Here is a 23,003-nt window from a genome sequence, read left to right as displayed (position 1 = left end):
TGACTTGTCATTGTTCATAACTTTACACTGACAATCTAACCATTTCCATAAAGACCATCATCAACATAAAGTGGCAAAAAATTAGTAAAAGTAAAATCTCTCTGTTACGGTTCTGACAATCGCTTCCAGCTTTTAAGCAGGTGTTTAAAAATAAAAATGCGAACAATTTGTACAATTTTCACTAACCTGGCAGCACGACTTCGACTTACACACCAGTATGTACCTACATCCTTAAGGAGTCAAACCTACGTATATAGTAGGGCTCAATCGTTCTTATCTGCAGTCTCGTCGTGTGCCTAGATAATAGGTATGCATATTAGTTAGGTGAAAAAAAATTTACTCGCGTCATTAGTCACTGTCCACTACCAAGTGACCAGCAGGCTACTTTCTACGCGCGCATATGTATGATGATATTGGCTTGTCTTATAGCGTGCGAAGCCTACTTCCTCGATTCTGATCTCGCGACGCGATGTGGATAGAGAGGTATTGCATAGGTGTGGGTAAATCACGTGTATAACGTGTATATCGCGTCCTATGGGGGAACTACTTCAAAATAATGCTCTGCAAGAAACCAGCTCGAGGTAGCCCGGAATGGGGGCATGGGCACGCATCGAGTATACATTTATACATATATATTTGATTCAATATATATATGTATATACACACATAAGCATAGATAATGTATATCCCATAGAGATGCTTATTGTCAGCGCGTAACGAACGTCTAGCATTGTTGTTATTATAATTATTATAGCCACTATCATTGTTTGACGTACGTCTATAACCGGTCTTCTCAATTTATGGCATCAATTCTCTGTGACTGTGATTCTCGCGAAAAGTACGTGAGTCATGGATTCCGCAGCAAGTGACGCCTGTGTCCGCTGAAAGCCGCGGATCTGCTACGGTGGTCACCGAATTCGTACTTGTTGCAAATTGACATCCACGAACGAAGGTCGTCGTCGGATTTATTTCACGCTATAATCTTCGTTTGTAACCACAGAGATTGTTGTAAAGAAACCGGTTACAATTAGTGAAAGGATGGCCCTACCTCAATCGTGTGAAATAAATTTTTAGGAGAATAACAACAAACAGACAATTGTTTATACTCGTTCCAATGGTATGTTGGTGTATGCGAATGGAATGTGGATACTTAATATAGTATTTTTTCTGGTCATCATTACACTGCAGTGCATTGAGAATGTAAGAATACATATATAGAGAAGCGTATGTATAAGGTACAATGAAACGGATTCTACGTTTAAAAGAGAAACTTTGTATTGTTGACGAGGGCTTGGAACAATCATAAATGCGGGCTCTCGCGTTGATTTTCATGCGTAGCTGTTTCATTACGCAGTTGAACAATGCGTTGTTGATCGTATACGCGCGTGTACATACCTATGTATGTACCTACTTACGTTGGCAAGTGTCGTAAATATAATGCGGGATGTCGTGTCAGGGTGCGGCCGTATCTTGATGAGTGGGCAAAGTGCGTTATGGTGGTGCCTTGAATGTACTATACGTTATTATAAAGGCATGGAATTCGCAAGGTGTTTGGATTTATGAGATCCATGCCGCACGAAAGGCTGAAAGTGAAGTTTACAAGTGCGTGCAATGGTAGATTGTAAGCGGAATGTTTATCTATATTATAGGCATCGAATTATGATGCGGTTTGACCTGTTTTCAATTTTTTTTTTTTTACATTTCGATTTTCTTTTTCTTACTTTCCTTTTACTTAAAAAATTAACCAATCTGTAGGTTGATTTTATCATCAAAATACTTACGTGACAAAGTTGGAGCATAGGTGATGGATACAGTAGGTTGTTGTCTACATCAAGATATTTTCATTCAAGGTTATTACCGTTTTCGCAATCAGTTTCATCTGGTGATTGCAGACTATTCAGACAGGATAAATGGTATATTTCACATGCGGTTTCAACGACGTGACGGAAACTCGAAGTACTGTTTAGTTATATCGAGATTTGCAACATTCTCTGATTCAATTTACCGTTCATCACATTTGTCAGCGAGAATTTGCATATAGGTAGCTGGAAATTTATAATCAGTTTCATAAACTTCGAAATCTTGCAGCAAACATTTTTAAAAGGCATGTAGAATTTACTATTTTTGGCCAGTGAATGATAACTATAACTCACACTACTATCGTATTTAAATTTACACAGTTGAATAGTAAGTGTCAAAATACCATGCGTAAATTTTTATTGAAAAATAAACTTGCGTCGTCAGTTTTTGATGCTTTTTGACAATACATATTATACATAAGATATCGCCCGCCTTGAAAAGAGGGACTTTTTAACAATAATTATAAAATAATATTTGAAATTACATATATAAAACATAATTGAATCAGAGTGACGACAGACCGAAGATATTTTAAGGAATAGTCATGGAATTTTATTTTAGCAAAATTATCGCCACTCCGTAGAATCTTTGAATGCATTTCTAACATATATTTTTTATTAAAGCATGTTACATTAAACTACCAAAATTATTATTGAGCACTCCTTTGTACATCTCTTTGGTTATCGCACCTATTCGTCTATAATCAAGCATTGCTCTGGAAGTGAACTCCATCTCGCTTTAATATTGCCCTTGCAAAACACCTCCCAATACGCCTCAGCTCCAATAAGCAGCTGCGGTTCATCCGACCAGAATATCAAGTCCTGCAATACTTGGGCCTTGGAAAATTTGATTGACGCATACTTCATGTACGACGGTTTTTCTTCCCGTTTGATCCTATCTGTTACCAAGCAATTTAATATCACGGGCTGCTTAGAATTCAAAGTTTTCACTAATACCTCTACGGAGTCTCCAGACTTTACATACGCATAAACCAGTGCCGTGGCAGTAGCCTTATTGATAAAGTTCACACTCGACAAACTATAGAGAAGGGCTCGACACCTACGTTCTGTCAACTGACTCCAGCCGAATATCTGAACAGTTACGTCTAAAGAGAACAGTTCGGAGGCGTGAGGTTTCCGCGTAAAAGGGTGTGAAAAAGTAGACAAGCTGTTCTCTTCTGGATTTTGCTGACTGGAGGTACTAGTCGTCGCCTCTGGGGATACATGTGGTCTCTCAATATGCAATAGCGTGCTGTGTTTTTCGCCACATTTTTTACAACCACCACCTTCACATGTTTTAACTTGGTGCGAAGTAGTACGCAAACAATTCATACACAATTTTTTTGCGCGAACTATATCCATCTTTTCGTCAATCGACGCTTTGACGAACTTTGCGCATTGAAAGATGTAATGATTTCCATTACAAATAGGACATTGACATTTTGCAGACGTTCTTCGGACACCTTTCGTATTTTTGGATTGATCTTCTAAAGCCTGTGCTCTATGCGAAAGAAAATCCATCAACTGTTTCAGGGTGGGAATCTCGGAACCGGTGATGCTGGTCTCCCACTCTCGTTTACTAAAAGAATCTAATTTTGTGAAAATAATATGTATGACAACGTCGTCCCATGTGTCCGTAGGACGATGTAACGCTTTCAGAGCTCCGAGATGTTTCGTGACTCCATCTAGTAAGTGACTTAGTGCAGCGTGCCTCCCCTTGCGTACGTGTGTGACAGCTCAAAAATGGCTTTGACGTGTTTTTGTACGATAATGCGCTTGTTGCCAAATCTCTCAGTCAACGTATTCCATGCTTGGTTGTAATTTGCGTCAGAAATTTCCAAAGACTGAACTACCTCGGCAGCCTCATTTTTTAAAGCCGCTTTTAAATAGTGAAATTTCTGAATGTTGCTCAACGAGGCGTTCGAGTGAACCAGCGAATAGAATGCTTCATGAAATGGATACCATTCGTCAAATGCACCCGAAAAACTTGGTAAATCTACACGAGAAAACCGTACGTAATTGTTTAAAAAATTCCACTGCTGCTCCGTCGGTAACGCGCTCTGCGCCGACTTGGTTGCAATGAGTTCATCGAATCTGCAAGTTATTTCTAACATTCTGAACTTTATCCTTCAACAAATAAAGAACTTCGTTGCAGGATGTAACAATATACAAGGAAATAGGCAGAGTTGAATTGCACGGTATGTACCGTTATCAGCAGGCTTTTATAAGCACGTGCCAAGAAGAAGCGTTGCACGCGCGCACACGTTCGCGATTGATGGCACACAATTTACTGTGACCTACATCCTCCAGGCTTTATAAGATAGGCAATCGTGTCAGTTATTCGCCGGTCATTTGACCTACACCAATTATATCATTGTTCAAGATGATTTGCAACGTGGGACCGCGGCGAAAACGAACGATAATCACATGAGAAAACAACGCGAGCCAGGCTCTCAGCTTACCAAAATATATCATTACCTGTACCCAATGAAAGTTCGGAACAATTTTTGGTGTAATGTAACGGAATTTCGTCTCTAAAATCATCCTTGATTTTCTTTATTTTTAACTAACTTTTTCAATAATTCAATTTTCTTTAAAAATTTCAATTATATTAAGGATTAAGGATTAATGTGAGTATGTATCAATCCGGTTAGTAAAAAACATCATTCCCGGACCTTAAGAGATGTACGTCACGTTGAAAAATCCGATTAGCATATAATGTGTATAATGGGCTGCTGAGTAATTGAATAAACAATATATATTTTGCATAATTCAAATGGTTATGTGATTTTGTTACATAAACCTATATCGTCACGACCAAACAATTATTTTAGACCGGGGTCATGTACAATATATGTGAAGTGTATATAGTTCAGCCACGTTCAGATAATAACTAAATATGTATAGAATAATACACGCACTGTAACAGCGAAAAGGAAAAAAATACTTGCAATTAAAAGAACGACAATACGTCTCACGTCGGGTCTTTTAATTACATGACCGCAGCTCGCACTTTGCCGGATATGGCGATAACGGAAGTACGACATGCGTACGGAATACATTATATAATTATTCAACGACGAAAACAAAAACTGTTCTTAAAAATGTAGGCAGGCACGGGTGACAACACGTGTACAATTGCGCACAAGCCGTAAGAACTTATCATGACTCTAATAATAATAATAATATTAATAATTGATTTGGTTCATCAAATTCTTGATTCAATACCTCAAGCTAATGGATTTTATTTACGTACTTTGGATATGGTACGCGGTTACAATATTTTGAAAGTGCGCATCTTATGCGCGTGCGTCAAGTCGTTCGAATTTTATTGGCCGACAGAAAATGTCCCTAGGAGAGACACCGTCAGCTGTGGGCTCCTAGGGACATTTTTTGACAGTCGCGATCGGTATTGCGTCGGTTGCTCGATCAGGGGCGATCTCTCAGCCAATAAAATTCGAACGACTTGACGCATGCGCATAAGGTGTGCACCTTCCTCATGGACACACGGTATATCAGAATATCGTGCATTTCACGTTGCATAATAGGCGCAATGCCGCAAGTCGCATGTCATTTGTCATTTTTATCCCAACAATTAACAATGTTATTACACTGGCTCTGTTGCAATTAGACTCTGCTAGATCATAGAGTTGCTGTCCGTTGTTCGCAAATTCCATAGAGAGCGAAAGTGAACTGTGTATAACATGCATGCGGAAAAAACGAAGCAAGTGTCTCGCGTCGAACAAACCACACAAAGCCACGTGTTGAGAAACCTATTCTCCAGATGGAGAAACAAAGATCAACATGTCTGATTTTTTTCAGAGTGGAAATCGAGCGACGTGATCTTCCTGAATGAGTTATAAATTAATTTTTCTCAACGCGGGTAGGCTGATTATAATCTTAAGAGGTACGGATTAATTCAGAAAAAGAGTAAAGTTTGTAACAAAAAAAAAATAAGTTGAGTGAAGCAAAAACTCTACGGAAAAATTGAAACGAACGTTTTTCTCGTGAAGATTCGAAATTTGGGACAGTTTCATAACTTAATAAACGTGCGATATCATAACACGTCAGAATTTTACCAAAATCAAAATTTCGGCATCTACAGATGGTTTACTTTTAACTGAAGGAATCATAGAAGCGTTACGGGACTTGTTTTTGTCTGATTTGGAAAGAAATTTTGTACAATTTCTGTGCAGGAAATTGATCAAAGCCTAAAGTGCAGAGACCTCGGTTAAGCAATTAACGTCGTTTTTTTGCGCACGACGGATTTGCGCCACCGAATGAGTAAGATTGCAGGAAATAAAAATCAGGTGCATCAGGCGAAAGTGAAAATAATTATTATATTTTATAACACCGATCCATAATTTCCTGTACTATTCACAAATTTTTTAATCATTACCAATTCCACACGTTACTAGTATATTTCCAAAAATCATAGTTCTTTCAAAGTCGTTATAAAATTAATAAAAACTAAATTTTCACCCCAATCTTTTGTTACGATAACATTACTAACTTCAATATCGTGTCAAGTTTCTTTTACAGCTAATCAAAGAAGAGAATGAAAAAAATCTGTTAATGCTACGTTATTTAAAAAAAATAAAAAAATTTCTACAACACTATTGGATAAATAACTATGCAGTGAAAGAAAGATTCATTGCAGGCACTTCCAACTTTTTTTATATTCCTCTACAATTGTTGATCACAACATCAGTCCAGTCTTTACAGTACATGTCCCCTCAAGTATCCTTCGAAAAGGATTGTATCTTCCTGCAGGTACAACAAAAAGTGGCGATTAATCGACGCGTCATTTCCTTTTATCAATCCGTCATTTCGACCATACATTTTCCTCCGTGCTATGCTGTATTCTCTCTTGTTCCAGGTGACAAATGGCTGGTGTCCTGCCTCGGAGTCCTTCACCTCAGCAAAGGACTATTCTACAGAGTGGTCCCAGCGGATCAGGGCTTCGGGGGCACAACCGAGCTACCAGGATCACCGACTGCCGAGTACGCGGGTGTCTTCAGGTTCCGGTTGTGGTGGTGCGGGGCCTGGGTCGAAGTCCTCGTCGACGATCGGCTGCCCGCCGTCCATGGAAGACTCGCCTTTGTCCAGAGCCGGCACAGCGACCAATTCTGGCCTGCTCTTCTCGAAAAGGCTTACGCCAAGTAAGTTTGTATCATGCTATAGACAGCTGATTCAAATTAAGACGATATTTTTGATTTCAATTTTTTTTTTTTTTTTTTCTTCTTTTTCCATGCTGGTAGAAGTTTTTATAGATTTTTTTATAGATTTTTTCTTCGTAAAGACTTTAAATATTATATATTTGTATATGAGCAATTCCATGCGAAACGAATCAACATCTGACCTTCATCGTTTTTGATTTGATCCATAATTTTTTCTAAAATTTTCTCAACTTTGATACAGTAATCTCAATTTTTTTCCGATTCTTTATTCAACTGCTGAATTATTTATGAATACTTGGAAGGATCCTGACAAAGACTTGTTTTAAAATTGTCAATAAATTCTACGAAATTTTATTTTTGATTTTAAACAATTAAAAACGAGCCGACTTTTTTCCATTTTGTTACACCAGTTTCAATTTTTTTTATTAACTAAAACGTTGTTCGAACGGGCTGATAATTCTCGAATAATTGTCAAAACTTGTATTTTTCATGTTAGAACATTTCTATAGGCCCGCTTCGTTGTGAAGTTGATAATTGCGTTGCGAAATTCGAGGATCTTGCTGAATCCGTAGTAGAATTCTCGTCAGCTCCGAATGTCTTCAAAGTCTTGACCTGACCAGTCTCTACGCATATATTTACTGAATTGATTAGGTATGTTATATGAGGATGTTTATATGATAATTATCGTCACGAATAATATGGTTTTCGTGTTTTTAGTTATAAAACCGTTTTGGAATAATCGTCTTGAAAAATCCCAACGGTGATAAACATCCGCAAAACAAGTCTCAAGAATCGTGGATATATATATTGCACATCCTCTCGCCGCATTCCCAAAATCCAGAAATAATGTTTTCCTCAAATGTATGAACGTTTCTGTGGAAAGACGATCACTTATTCGAAGTGAACAATATATTTTTCCACGTTAATATTTTAGTTTAAAAATATTTACAAATATTTACAGCGATACGTGAGTCAAAGTCAACAAGATTTTTATGCTGGACTCACATTTCGTTGGTTCTGTAAAAAATTTTTTTCCTTATTCATTCAATTCAATAACTTTTATTCCGCGTTCTGTGTAACACGATCGTTTTCGCAAATTACTACAAAACTAAACACTAATAAAAAAGTTTCTACACAATTTGAAGAAAGTTTGAAAAACGTATCGTTTTCAAATTTTGCAGGTACAAAAAGTAGGTGCATTATACGTCTTGAGTATAGATATAAGCCGTAATTCCTCATACAGGCAATCTGATCGGGTCGATGACCGTTGAACGTGGACTCTGGATCCTAATCAACAATTTGATTATACCTTCGCGCTGTGCGTTTATCGCATACTTCGATCCGGAAAAGTATCGCAGGTAGACGATTGCACTGCACTCTATGAAAGTGTGGCTTTCGTGCAGACTTAAGAGTCGTTTTTCATAGTGAATTATATAATGATGAACAAGTTATCTGTGGATCTTTGTCGTGTTGAAAAAATTATAAGCAATCAATTACACATTGACGTGAATCAAAAGTCGTAGGAAAATGTAATTAATGAACTTGACGAGGCCGACTTAAAATTATATCAGTACGCCCGTGCCGTAAATTTGTTTTTATTGTTAAAAATGATCAATTTATTCCAAGACTTCCGTCCAGAGACTTAATCTTATGGGGATTCGAAACACTTTCTAGTTGTAGAGTAGATTTTACGGCCGCGACTTTAGAGCGTTGCTAATAGTCGTAATAATCTAGTCATACTTCGGTGTGTCGGTTCACATCGCGTGGGCTTGATACAGGCAGTACACGACTTTGATTTGAGTTAAATTATGCGTGTAAGTATCGCAAGTGCAGCCGTGCAGAATAAATAAAAGATTTGTCCCCAGAATTTTTTTTTTTTTTTTTTTTGCAAAACTTTGCAGAGCAATTTTTTTCCCTTCTTTTTCTTTTAAACATATTATAAGATAATTTATTTTTTTTTCCATACGCTCACTGTTGTATTTCTCTGAAATTATAGTTTCTTTATACAGGTTTAAAAATCTACAGACTTCAGCGTTAAGATTTAAAGATGAATCACGCAGGCTGATGTTATTTGCTAAAATGCAAGAAAGAAATGCGATAACTTTTCGAAATTATAGGGTAAATTATGCGACCTGTTATAAGAATTGATAAATTCACAAATGTTTAATGTAATAATTACTATTATTATTATATTACTATAATTATTAATTGATAATTACTAATTATTCTTGCCTCACAGTTGCATCCGGTTTGATGATGAAACAGTTGCCTTTTCATTTCACTCGTTTGTCGATGTTTTATTTTTATATTTTTGGTTCCAGGTTTCCGTCTTCTATAATTAAATATAGCGATACGGTAAAAGTGTTAAGCGTCCTGCGGAGAAAGGAAGTTGTGTACGATATAAGCACGTGGAGATTATTATTGTCGATGCTATCTAATTATTATTGTTATGGCATAGCCGTTGTTGCCACGTATATAGTATTTTAGACTTCTGCACGTAAGGATAATAATTACAGAGGCTATTAGGTAAAAAAATCGCCGCGAGTGCTTATAATATTCAAATTATGTACATAAGCATTCGTTTTTAAATTCTGAAATGTGAGAAAAAAAATCTGCGAAAAAAAAATGAATGATGATAAACGAGTCGATGATAATTATACTTCTATAAATTCAATATTTTTTTCGCTCGTTTATTGAGTGAAATTAATTCTGAATCGGAAGTGATAATCGGACGAGTAGTTTAGCCGGGTCAGCAAACTTAAAGTTTTACTTGTTCTAATATCTCCAAGGAACTTGAAGTCCATCTTGATGTTGAAGAAGAGGATTTCGCGCTGTCGATTCTACGATATAAAAGTAATTTTAAAAAAGACTGAATCTTGATTATTCAGAGATAAAAATTCTTTTTTTCCGTATATAATAACACAGTGACTGGATATAAAATATAATTAATCGTATACATGTCTGATATAGAAAATGCCTTTCTAATCCCTGATATATCTATATCGTATTTCGTACCAATTACGCAGCTGTTGGTATATTTAGAAGGTAAATATTAAATTTTTTTAATCAGTCGCTTGAATGTGCGGCTGAGTATATATCCAAACGAATCGACAATTTTTTGACATTTGTGCGACGGGAAAAACCTCGTTTTCCAAGCATTTTCTCACGTTTTTATTGGTTACTGCGAATAAATAAATAGTAAATAATGCTATAAATGCAAACCTTGCATCTAGTACAATAAATTAGTAACAATTTACAAAAGTTTTTTCTCAATTCTTTTTTTTTTTTTTTTTTTCATCAAACTGTCAAAATAACTTTCTTCCAAAAACTGTTTTAAAAGTGGCACTAACGGCAAGTTTTAAATTTTTCTCTTCAATAAATCATACTTTTATAAAAATTTTTTGTCTTCTACTTGAAATGGATCGTTTCAAACGTTTCAAAAAATTACCAAAAATCACTTCCCTCATTGAACAAAGGAATCACGATTCCTCTCCACGTGTCTCATAATTGGGCGAAAGTCCGAGATCAGAGTAAGTAACCACACTAAGTTCAATTATAAACTGAGGTCAGACTTCCGACGAAAGCGACGCCTTATTACACCTACATATTCAAGACGCGTTTCAAATCTCTAAGGAGGCAACCGGACGATACCTTGTCCAGTTACGTAGAACGTCGAGGGTGCGCTGACCCTACGAGAAACCAATCATGCAGGCAACCAGGAATCAGGCCCCGGTGAAAGTACCTTCGACGTATGTATGTATGTTCATGCCTATAACGTGCACGTTGAATCACGGCCCCGAGGATATCCATCGACGCAAATATGCCCCCCCCCCCTCCCGCCCCTTGTGAAAATGGTTTCAAAGTAGTTTACATGCGTCCTTAAGACTCTGATGTTGATGCTTTCCATTCCAGCTTTTCGATTGGTGTTCGATTTGGTGTTCCAAAAGAGGAAAAAACCGTTTCAAAAATCTCCAATTTCGTTTCTCTTTTGTGTGATCTATGAACTATGTAACTATAGTGTAAAATCCAAGAAAACTTCGGTTCTGCTTTTTTCAAGAGTCGATAATTTCATTCACGGGATCTTTTGTTATCCGGATTCCAGTATCTGGACGTCATCGATCTTGAAGACGAGGCTTGTGTTTCACGCGCGTTGTGTTTTCTAATGGAAATCTAGGGCTCCGGAGTTCTAGGCTTCCAGCTACTTGGCATGCCAGTAGCTCTCGGGCGAGATCGCGAGCTCGGAGCTTTCTATCTGCAATATTTCCGCTGAGGAACTCGACGATTTCTTATCGATTTATACGGCCCTCGACGCCTTACGCATCGATAATTATACAACGTGTGGAGGAAAAAAGTAAACGGATTGATCGCGGAGTGGAAAATCTGAACCCAAAACACAAAAATCGCTAGAAATACTTTATCTGTAATTAAAATATTGGTTGGTATCTCGTATCTTTGGAAATATATTATACCTTAAAAATTCTTTTTTAATAACTAACCATTATACCTACGTAATAACCTCTTAATTACATCACCAGTCGTGTCTGCACAGTTGCGAAAACATTCTATATGCAATCTAATATATTCTTCCACATTATATGCCCATAAAATAAGGAGTGTATATAATTATATATTATGCAGAAGTTTCTCTATCCATGCTACGTAATGTTCAAAAACAACATCGTTACATCATTATATATTATACACTATTGTCACGAAAAAGGTTCGAGTATATATAATGCTAAACTGAATTAACAAAAAATGTTTATCACTTGTTTCGTGAATTTGAGTTTATATTTTTGAGGTTCGTGATTATCTAAACCATTAAAAACAATGCTTGAAAGTATACAGACGAAAAGATTTCAACGTGGGTAGTTATTTATATAAATAATTCAGCAATTTGATAATAAATCGCAATATTGAACATAGACGGGTGTATTTTTTGAATCTTCACATCTGCTGCCTGCATGTCTTCTCCGAAACTTCCTCTACGAAGAAAATATGTAACACACATTATCTAAGAAAAATATCACCTATCACGTTTATAAGTATTTTGCAAACACTTAATGCACCTTGCATAAAAATTGTGCGTCAAGAATCATCGTCTCGGTTTGACCCTGAAACAAGTACGCTGCTTGTCTAGAACTACTACTGACATTTAACCCTCGACGTTTTATCGTTCATGAATGAAAGCTGTTTTCCAAGTGTCTGAGAAATTCTTTCGAGAATATTTCCAGCTTTTACATTCTATCATAAAAGAAAAAATCTCAGGCCTAAGTGGAAACAGATAGTCGACGGGGGGGGAAAAGTTTGCAGCCCTCTCGCATCTCGTTAACTTATCGTTCACAAAAAGAGAACGTTCATTCACCTTGACGTCAGTGTTCCCGTTCGCAATGCCTTCCAGCGAGCAGGCTACCTCACATCACGTGCATATTATATACACCACGGATAACGAGTTTATGTACTTGAAAAATCTGGAATAGCTAGATCCTGCAACCCGAAGTCAGCGCAACCCGTTTCTAAAGGAACGCAAGCTTAATGTCCCGTCGAACCAAAGTTATGAAAGCAGTAAACGTCAGAACAGCTGACACGAGAATTATAGCACCATTAACTTATGGATTCGGTTGAGGTCCGTAAAATATTCGAACCGGATTACACGGTGCCGTTTTTCTTTACTTTTGTTTAAATAATAAATACTTCATCGCACGGCAAAGTGTTCGATGTTTTATTCGTTCGAACATACGCTGCATTCTAACTGCACAGTAAACTCTTGGGACTTGTATTACATTTATTTGGGGCCCAAGAACACAAGCTTCTCATCTCTTCAGTACCTTTAACTGCGATCCTGTCTGAATTATTACAGTTAAAAAACATGAATCGTCTGCCTGCGATTTGACCAAATAGCTGTCTGCACAATCAGTTTACAGGTATGTAGAAAGTAAGAACGGCAAACTATAAGAAATGGAGGAGGACAGATGATAGACAGTTTACTATAACGTACATATATATACGCAACTAATAGTAATTACGGAATGTGGTTATAGGCAGTGACAAACGGAGATACCTAGATGGGCGTAGAAAATTTCATACTGCATTTAACTTTCTCTCGAGTCTTTTTTTCATCAATCTGTTATAACGACTCGTAATACAAGCTAGGCCGTCTCGCTACACGGTGTTAATTGGATCTGGTACCTCTATAATACCTGAAGATTAATTTAAATGTAATTGTCTGGCATTTTCGAGTAGATACTGCCTACCAAGGCCACAAGTCTACACAACTTAAACAAATTCGACTGTACAGACAAAGAGATGTTTTTTTTATTTTTTAATCTTTGAAAAATGGACGTAAAAATACACGATTCGGTTCGTCGTCCTCGGCAGCCAGAGTCGAGGTGAAAAGATCATGGTGCCTGATGATCGAAACGAATCGACGATCATACGCTTCGAGTAGCTCGGCGATGATGGTATGAGAAATACTTTCACCAAGTTCCCGAGGTCGACCGCGCTTCTATAAATTAAGAATAACATAATCGACGTCCCGTTTCTGCCCTGGGCCATTCGAAACTCGAGTTTTTCTGATCGAAATCTTCGCGGAGAAGTTATTATTGCGATTGCTGAAAAACAACGTGCCGACCAAATAACTTGTGAATATAAATAACTGGGAACTTGGTCAATGCCGTTACGATCACATTCTATTAAAATTGTCATCGTGACGAATCGTATGTGCACTCGAGAAATTTCCGTAATACCGAAAAACGCGACTCAAAATTTAACGCGCAATTATTAGGTAGGTTTTAATTAATTTAATCGAGCCCTAATCCGAAACAGAATCGATATAATTCCGTACCCTTCAAAGCAGGCAGTTATTCTATGGATTCGCATAAGTAAGAAAAGCAGTGACGAGCTTAGAGAGAGGTGCAAGATTTTTGCCGAGATAACTATACATACACGTATACAAAATGCACGTTTCACCGCGGATGTAACTACTTAGGTGCTAACCACCAGCTAAGGTATGTTTGAGAAGCTATAAACTTCGCTCTCAGAGAACGTGGTGGTTGTTATCGGCCGGCTAATCGCTGATTAGAAGTTAAGTTACGGTCTTAGACTGACAATGAATCTCTTTTCGTTTGACGAGAAGTCGGAATAAGAACTCTCCCCCATTTTTAAACGCAAAAATTCAGCAACCTGGCACTGATAATAGCTATTTCTGTGGCATGTCCGTAAACCGCCTGTTTTTTGGCAAGGATAAAGATTTCAGGACGAGCTGAAGGCGAGCCGGAAGCGAGCCGGATGCGAGTACTGAAATTATCCGAGCCAAAAAATGGTTCACGGGCATGCCACATACAATATTTTTTACGCTATGGGCATTGAAAAGCAAAGCGAAGAGTGAGGTTATGTCGCGATCTGTTCGACGAAGCTACTTTATTCGGGAGCTTGGGATGCGCACTTCGAACTGCGCATCAAAACTGCGGAATAAAGACTTTATTCCGCAACTTTGTTCGCTACTGTATAAAGCGTCACTTTACGGAACGAAAACTGCCACAAAAAGTGGACTTTTCAATGCCCATGCCGTAAAAACTCTGTTTCTGTCCAGATTGCACGGGTCCTATGAGGCCCTTAAATACGGCACCCTGTTGGACGGACTCTCGGACCTGACCGGGGGAATCACCGAAAGTATAGCCATTCGGCAGGATCCTACTGGCTGCGGGCGAGCCCTGGCCAAACTGTTGGACATGACTTCTCTGATCACATGCACTGTAAACACGAGCCAACAACAGGTGATTAGTCGCTCAGAAATACTTCAATTTCGTAAACATTCGGGTGTCGTATTCCAGGTGATATTACGGTGGTCCTTATTTGGGAGTCGGAACAGTTTTCCTTACGACGCTTTAATAAAGACCACCCTAAGGTGTATTATGTAAGGTGTAGTCACTCAACCATTACACCTAATCGGTTTCAGATTCGTTCAAGTACAGAGAAACTCGCAAATGGAGTACAAATGGGCATAAACTACAGACTTTACGCTGTTGAACGGGTAAGTTCATGGCACGAAATATCTTTCATTATCAACATCGCATTCAGTCATTTTTGAATGGCTCAAGCATCAAGAAACTTGATTAAATAGTTACTATATTCAATGGTCTCTATGAAAACCTTGACATATAGTGTCGGTACCTTATTCTTCTCAAACTACAGGGAATAAAAGTCCCAGTTTTTGATAGTCGTAAGTGCACGCGTGTCCCCAAACCCTAAAACGATGTATGGATCAGCGCAGTAACACACTGATGAAATTCCTTTGAATACAAACAGGTCGAAACCTTCAGCAGCGAAGCTGTACAGCTTGTAAAATTAAGGAATCCTCTCGGTCCAGGGGGAGAATACATCGGTGCTTGGGCTCGAGGTGGTCTTGAATGGGACGAAGTGCCGCCGGTGGAAAGAGAGCGATTGGCGGTACGAAACATGGCCGAAGGAGAATTTTGGTAATACTTGTCAGATGATAAATTGAGCGATGTCTTCGTAATCTTTCATTTCGTCTCATATTGTACCTGGTTTCGTAGGATTTCTTACTCGGATTTTGTAAAGACATTCACTCATCTGGAAGTGGTACACCTCGATGCTGAGACCTCGCGGGACGAACCTTCGCTTCATAGTAAAAACACCTGGCAGATGAAACTTTATCAGGGCAGCTGGAGGCGGGGAGTTACGGCGGGAGGATGTCGAAATAATCCAGGTTCGACTTTTTCATCACGACTCTATAATCAAGGAACTTTGACATTCACTGTGCATGCTTGATATTCTCTGTATGATGTTTACTTGGCCCAAATTCGTGTTATTTCGTGAATAGTGCTTCTCTTTGTACAGAAAATTTGATACTTCCAAACGCAGGTAGAGAATTAAATTCCAGAAGAATGAATATTCACTTAGATGCATGGGTATGTGGTTATTCATCGTTGCAATTAAGGACGATTGAGGCTCACAAGTCAATGACATGCGCAACAAATTATTATACTACCTACACTGACGCGACACGCTCAATTAGTGAATTATACAGATTAATTGTAATTACAGAAACATTCCACATCAACCCGCAACTGCACTTAATCCTCAGCGAAATGGAGGAAGTTATTGTATCTTTGAATCAGCACTCAATCGTGGAACCTAAGGTATGTGTAGAATAAAATATCGATGCGAAGCGACGAATTAGTCAACAGACTAATGACTGCATTATGAATAGAGAAAATTTGATGAAACTTGATTTTTACACAGGTTGTAGGTTTCACGGCGTACACCTTACCAAAGAATAGCACAGAGTCGATAAACAAACAATTCTTCAAGAAAAATAAGTCACTGGTAAACTCCCAGTACACAAACAGCCGGCAAGTCAGCCACAGATGTCAGCTGGACCAGGGTGGTTATCTCCTTATTCCTACGACATTCGAGCCCACCCAAGAAACGAGTTTCACGCTTAGAGTTTACAGCAGCAAACCTCTGAAGCTGAAGTACGTATGATGTAGAAAGTAAAATAACTCATTCTGTGATAAGTGTACCTGCTTGTAAAAAAAAAATGCACCGATTATCATATCCTTGCGTCTTATCGTTCGACAGATTACTCGATACTCCACCGTCTCTGATAAAACCGGCCATCGTTAAAGCTCACGGTCTCGAAGGAAAGGGATTTTCGCAGTACGAGGCGGTATTTCTTCAGCTTGCCGACGAGCACAAAACCGTGAATGCCTTTGAGCTCCTGGAACTCCTGGAGGCTTGTCTACCGAACGGTATGCTGGAACGGTTTCACTCTGTTATACCCACAGTTTCACTACATCGAGATAAATTATCCAAGTAGATTCTCGCTGATTAAGTGTCTAAGACGTGAACGTAAATAGAACCCATTATCATGCTCATCAGCTGCTTATCCAGACATGCTGAGAAAAACTATAACGATCCACTCACTCTAAGGTGAAATGCAGTGTTTCAATTTATGTGCGGAAACCTATTTGGACTTGAAGTTACAGGCTTAAGCTCCGGAATTTTGTTATAAGTATATACATGTATGTGGGAAACCTGAAGAGCTGGATATGGGCAGGTTCCTTATCTTATACCTACTACGTATCATAACGTTTACTTATGGCTGTAGATAAATCTAACCGACGATGTTCTCACTTCCGTTTCAGACTACATAAAGAGCTGCGCCAGTTTGGAAGTATGCAGACAAGTCGTCCTTACGATGGATGTATCCTTGTGTTTTTCTGTACAATAGTTCAAGCTTATCGCCTTTTAAGACCCATCCGATGTGTAATATCTCTGAAAGCATATTTTATAGACTCTTCACTCGACAACTTTGTGGACCTCATAGTTATCGATTTTTTTTTTTTTTTTGTATTTGTATTCGTTGAGGATCTATTCTGACAAAAAATTATCTAGACTCTGTGTCGTGTTTGGAGCAAAGTTGAATCAACCGTTTGACCGTGGAGGTTTCAGGAATTTCAAGAAACTTCTGATGGAAGAATAAATAATTCGAAAGAACGTCACAAAGAATTTGAAAAAAAACCATTTATACCGTTTTTTTAGAATTGTCTTATCTTAGAATATTTTATCCTCGGACGATATTTTCACTTCAGCCTGAAAATCTTTTTACATAAAATCTTCAAATAATACGGATAAAAAACATATTAGTTTTCAATACATTTTATGAAAATTCTCCAGTTTTACGAAAGAGGTGAAGATTTTGCCAAGATAAGAAACTTCCGTATTATAGAGAAAACTCACCTCACTTCCAATATGGCGTTAGATGAAACATCGCGTGCATTAATACATGCCATATTTAAATGCTTCCTTGACCGATACTAAGCAGAGTTCTGGTAGTGGGAGGTTGAAGTTCAACGACTTCAAAGATCTGATATCAAGCCTGAAGTTCTGGCAGCACTCGTTCAGAAATCATACGAAAGAAAAGACGGGCATACTCAAAGCGGAAAGACTTAGAGACGCACTCCTAGAAGTTGGTTAGTATCAAACATGATTCGTCTAGTTGAAAACCAACTAAAGTGTTTCGTCCTTTTAAATGATACAACTAAATATTTAGTATGAAAATGAAAGTAATTTTACAAGGCATAAATTGTAAATTAACTATGAATAGCCATTATAAATTATGAAAATCGTCAAGATTTTGGTTCTGGAAAAACTTTCTTTAACATTTCTGATGTCCAGAATTTTTTATCTGACTTCAAAATGCCGGCAAATTTTACGTGATAGTCTGTCCAAGAATTATTTCTGAAAGCTAACATCTCATTTTGGTTTTTCAGGCTTTCAACTGAACACGGATGTCCTGTCGATTCTTGTTCTCCGATATATGCGGAAAGATGGAACTCTGAGATTTGGCGACTTTGTGTCTGCGATTCTACACCTTAGCGTTGCTTTCAGTGAGAAATTTCCCCTCATTCGTATGCTAAGAATAATATTTTCCATAATCTGACTCACATCACTGATTAGTTGTCCAATAATTGTTGAAATATATCAGAACAACAACATTTACAACAATTTCGCGATAAGCAAATTTGCAGAAATCTATCGTCTATAGGATCAGAGGATGAAAGATTTTGATTATGGATTTATATTTCTCAGTGTATATTATTATTAAAAATATTTACAAATGCTTCTTATACTACAACAATCACGCATTTATTTTACAGATATATTCGAGAACAAAGACCCTCTACAAAATGGTACGATAAAACTAGGATTATCAGAGGTACGCATACATCACGTTTAACTAGATTTACATGGTCTGAAAAGTTTCCAGACAGAATTGATTCTCAGCTGAAAATTCTGGTTACTTTTATTTCAGTGGCTCCGGTCATCTTTAATGTGCTGAAATGTGATGGCGATTTACGAAGACTAAATACAAATACCTGAGTGTATTTTTCGGACGTTGTAGATAATATAATAATTGCAAAAGAAACAGAACTTGCTGTTAGTTATGAATTAGCCATATTAATGATTAATCGTTACTGTAATTATTCTTGACGAACCTCGTCGTGAAGTGATGACGTTTATGTTGAACTTTACAGTTGTACGTATACGATGATATGACTAAACCTACCAATACACATTGAACTCATTCCCTATGCTCTCATACGATGATGAAGTCAATTTGTCTTTGAGAACCCATGTACAAAAACATACCGTACCTATAAGCATGTTGTACTCATTATTAATAATAATTCTATTTTCTACATTTCTTTGATTTCTTGACCCTACCTTCATTCAAACTTAATGGATATTAGAGAATCATGTCTGCGCGAAACCAATCACGAACAGTATGTGTCCACTCGAACAGTGAACACATGAAAGTTTGGATTTGAGATGGTTAAATATCACTACGGGTAATCTAGAATACGGGTGCCTCGACGGATGACACAATCAACATGCCAATTGAGGTGCGTTGGTCGAATCCTTTTTTTTACCCTTTCCAAAGTGAATCGACCCCCGGAAATTCAGAAAACACATGAAAAAGAGCGTAGGACCAACAGCAGAGAAATGAGGACGAAAATAAGCAGTTTTTCGCCTGTAACTTTTCAGGCGTTGCTCGCAGCGTATTGGGACTGCGATTAATCGATTCCTCTCGCAAAATTACGTCGGAATAGTGCCTGAAAAAATTAATCGCAGCACTTTTCAAACTCGTCGAAATTTTGCCCAAAAATGCAAAGGGGTTAGCCTTAGTTTTTTCCTCATTTCTGGGGCCGGAAATTTTTCGTTCCGGAATCGATTTGTATGACCCTTTCCGGAGTAAATCGACCCCCAGGAACTCAAAAAACACATGAAAGAAAGCGTAGGACCAACAGCAGAGAAGTGAGGACAAAAATAAGCAGTTTTTTGCCTGTAACTTTTCAGGCGTTGCTCGCAGCGTATTGGGACTGCGATTAATCGATTCCTCTCGAAAAATTACGTCGGAATGGTGCCTCAAAAAATTAATCACAGCACTTTTCAAACTCGTCGAAAATTTGGCCAAAAATGCAAAGGGGTTAGCCTTAGTTTTTTCCTCATTTCTGGAGCCGGAAATTTTTCGTTCCGGAATCGATTTGTATTACCCTTTCCGGAGTAAATCGACCCCCAGGAACTCAAAAAACACATGAAAAAGAGCGTAGGACCAACAGCAGAGAAATGAGGACGAAAATATGCAGTTTTTCGCCTGTAACTTTTCAGGCGTTGCTCGCAGCGTATTGGGACTGCGATTAATCGATTCCTCTCGAAAAATTACGTCGGAATAGTGCCTCGAAAAATTGATCGCAGCACTTTTCAAACTCGTCGAAAATTTGGCCAAAAATGCAAAGGGGTTAGCCTTAGTTTTTTCCTCATTTCTGGAGCCGGAAATTTTTCGTTCCGGAATCGATTTGTATGACCCTTTCCGGAGTAAATCGACCCCCAGGAACTCAAAAAACACATGAAAAAGAGCGTAGGACCAACAGCAGAGAAATGAGGACGAAAATATGCAGTTTTTCGCCTGTAACTTTTCAGGCGTTGCTCGCAGCGTATTGGGACTGCGATTAATCGATTCCTCTCGCAAAATTACGTCGGAATAGTGCCTGAAAGAATTAATCGCAGCACTTTTCAAACTCGTCGAAATTTTGCCCAAAAATGCAAAGGGGTTAGCCTTAGTTTTTTCCTCATTTCTGGAGCCGGAAATTTTTCGTTCCGGAATCGATTTGTATGACCCTTTCCGGAGTAAATCGACCCCCAGGAACTCAAAAAACACATGAAAAAGAGCGTAGGACCAACAGCAGAGAAATGAGGACTAAAATATGCAGTTTTTCGCCTGTAACTTTTCAGGCGTTGCTCGCAGCGTATTGGGACTGCGATTAATCGATTCCTCTCGCAAAATTACGTCGGAATAGTGCCTGGAAGAATTAATCGCAGCACTTTTCAAACTCGTCGAAATTTTGCCCAAAAATGCAAAGGGGTTAGCCTTAGTTTTTTCCTCATTTCTGGAGCCGGAAATTTTTCGTTCCGGATTCGATTTGTATGACCCTTTCCGGAGTGAATCGACCCCCAGGAACTCAAAAAACACATGAAAAAGAGCGTAGGACCAACAAAAGAGAAATGAGGACGAAAATATGCAGTTTTTCGCCTGTAACTTTTCAGGCGTTGCTCGCAGCGTATTGGGACTGCGATTAATCGATTCCTCTCGCAAAATTACGTCGAAATAGTGCCTGAAAGAATTAATCGCAGCACTTTTCAAACTCGTCGAAATTTTGCCCAAAAATGCAAAGGGGTTAGCCTTAGTTTTTTCCTCATTTCTGGAGCCGGAAATTTTTCGTTCCGGAATCGATTTAAATGACCCTTTCCGGAGTAAATCGACCCCCAGGAACTCAAAAAACACATGAAAAAGAGCGTAGGACCAACAGCAGAGAAATAAGGACGAAAATAAGCAGTTTTTCGCCTGTAACTTTTCAGGCGTTGCTCGCAGCGTATTGGGACTGCGATTAATCGATTCCTCACGCAAAATCACGTCGGAATAGTGCCTGAAAGAATTAATCGCAGCACTTTTCAAACTCGTCGAAATTTTGCCCAAAAATGCAAAGGGGTTAGCCTTAGTTTTTTCCTCATTTCTGGAGCCGGAAATTTTTCGTTCCGGAATCGATTTGTATGACCCTTTCCGCAGTAAATCGACCCCCAGGAACTCAAAAAACACATGAAAAAGAGCGTAGGACCAACAGCAGAGAAATGAGGACGAAAATATGCAGTTTTTCGCCTGTAACTTTTCAGGCGTTGCTCGCAGCGTATTGGGACTGCGATTAATCGATTCCTCTCGAAAAATTACTTCGGAATAGTGCCTCGAAAAATTGATCGCAGCACTTTTCAAACTCGTCGAAAATTTGGCCAAAAATGCAAAGGGGTTAGCCTTAGTTTTTTCCTCATTTCTGGAGCCGGAAATTTTTCGTTCCGGAATCGATTTGTATGACCCTTTCCGGAGTAAATCGACCCCCAGGAACTCAAAAAACACATGAAAAAGAGCGTAGGACCAACAGCAGAGAAATGAGGACGAAAATATGCAGTTTTTCGCCTGTAACTTTTCAGGCGTTGCTCGCAGCGTATTGGGACTGCGATTAATCGATTCCTCTCGAAAAATTACGTCGGAATAGTGCCTGAAAAAATTAATCGCAGCACTTTTCAAACTCGTCGAAATTTTGCCCAAAAATGCAAAGGGGTTAGCCTTAGTTTTTTCCTCATTTCTGGAGCCGGAAATTTTTCGTTCCGGAATCGATTTGTATGACCCTTTCCGGAGTAAATCGACCCCCAGGAACTCAAAAAACACATGAAAAAGAGCGTAGGACCAACAGCAGAGAAATGAGGACGAAAATATGCAGTTTTTCGCCTGTAACTTTTCAGGCGTTGCTCGCAGCGTATTGGGACTGCGATTAATCGATTCCTCTCGCAAAATTACGTCGGAATAGTGCCTGAAAGAATTAATCGCAGCACTTTTCAAACTCGTCGAAATTTTGCCCAAAAATGCAAAGGGGTTAGCCTTAGTTTTTTCCTCATTTCTGGAGCTGGAAATTTTTCGTTCCGGAATCGATTTGTATGACCCTTTCCGGAGTAAATCGACCCCCAGGAACTCAAAAAACACATGAAAAAGAGCGTAGGACCAACAGCAGAGAAATGAGGACGAAAATATGCAGTTTTTCGCCTGTAACTTTTCAGGCGTTGCTCGCAGCGTATTGGGACCGCGATTAATCGATTCCTCTCGAAAAATTACGTCGGAATAGTGCCTCAAAAAATTAATCGCAGCACTTTTCAAACTCGTCGAAAATTTGGCCAAAAATGCAAAGGGGTTAGCCTTAGTTTTTTCCTCATTTCTGGAGCCGGAAATTTTTCGTTCCGGAATCGATTTGTATGACCCTTTCCGGAGTAAATCGACCCCCAGGAACTCAAAAAACACATGAAAAAGAGCGTAGGACCAACAGCAGAGAAA

The 23,003-nt window shown here is 38.6% G+C and overlaps 1 protein-coding gene across 2 annotated transcripts in view; it reads left to right on the top strand.

Moving 5' to 3' along the window:
- LOC124403984 (calpain-C) overlaps window positions 1-19,266 on the top strand; it is a 34,262-nt gene extending 14,996 nt beyond the window's left edge. The window contains exons 4-16 of one of the 2 annotated variants that reach the window (XM_046877761.1): window positions 6,739-7,021; window positions 14,631-14,814; window positions 14,997-15,071; window positions 15,347-15,516; window positions 15,595-15,767; window positions 16,106-16,200; window positions 16,304-16,536; window positions 16,643-16,812; window positions 17,209-17,267; window positions 17,889-18,036; window positions 18,337-18,453; window positions 18,724-18,782; window positions 18,879-19,266. In XM_046877761.1, coding sequence (XP_046733717.1) covers window positions 6,739-7,021; window positions 14,631-14,814; window positions 14,997-15,071; window positions 15,347-15,516; window positions 15,595-15,767; window positions 16,106-16,200; window positions 16,304-16,536; window positions 16,643-16,812; window positions 17,209-17,267; window positions 17,889-18,036; window positions 18,337-18,453; window positions 18,724-18,782; window positions 18,879-18,905 — 1,793 coding nt within the window. In that variant the 3' untranslated portion in view covers window positions 18,906-19,266. Of the gene's footprint in view, window positions 1-6,738; window positions 7,022-14,630; window positions 14,815-14,996; window positions 15,072-15,346; window positions 15,517-15,594; window positions 15,768-16,105; window positions 16,201-16,303; window positions 16,537-16,642; window positions 16,813-17,171; window positions 17,268-17,888; window positions 18,037-18,336; window positions 18,454-18,723; window positions 18,783-18,878 lie in introns of those variants that run through there. The other variant, XM_046877762.1, reaches the window with a different exon arrangement.
- The last annotated feature ends 3,737 nt before the right edge of the window (window positions 19,267-23,003 follow it).

Source organism: Diprion similis, chromosome 3 (genome assembly GCF_021155765.1).
Source record: "Diprion similis isolate iyDipSimi1 chromosome 3, iyDipSimi1.1, whole genome shotgun sequence".
NCBI classification, from domain to species: Eukaryota; Metazoa; Arthropoda; class Insecta; order Hymenoptera; family Diprionidae; genus Diprion; species Diprion similis.
This window is presented reverse-complemented; position numbering and strand designations above follow the sequence as displayed.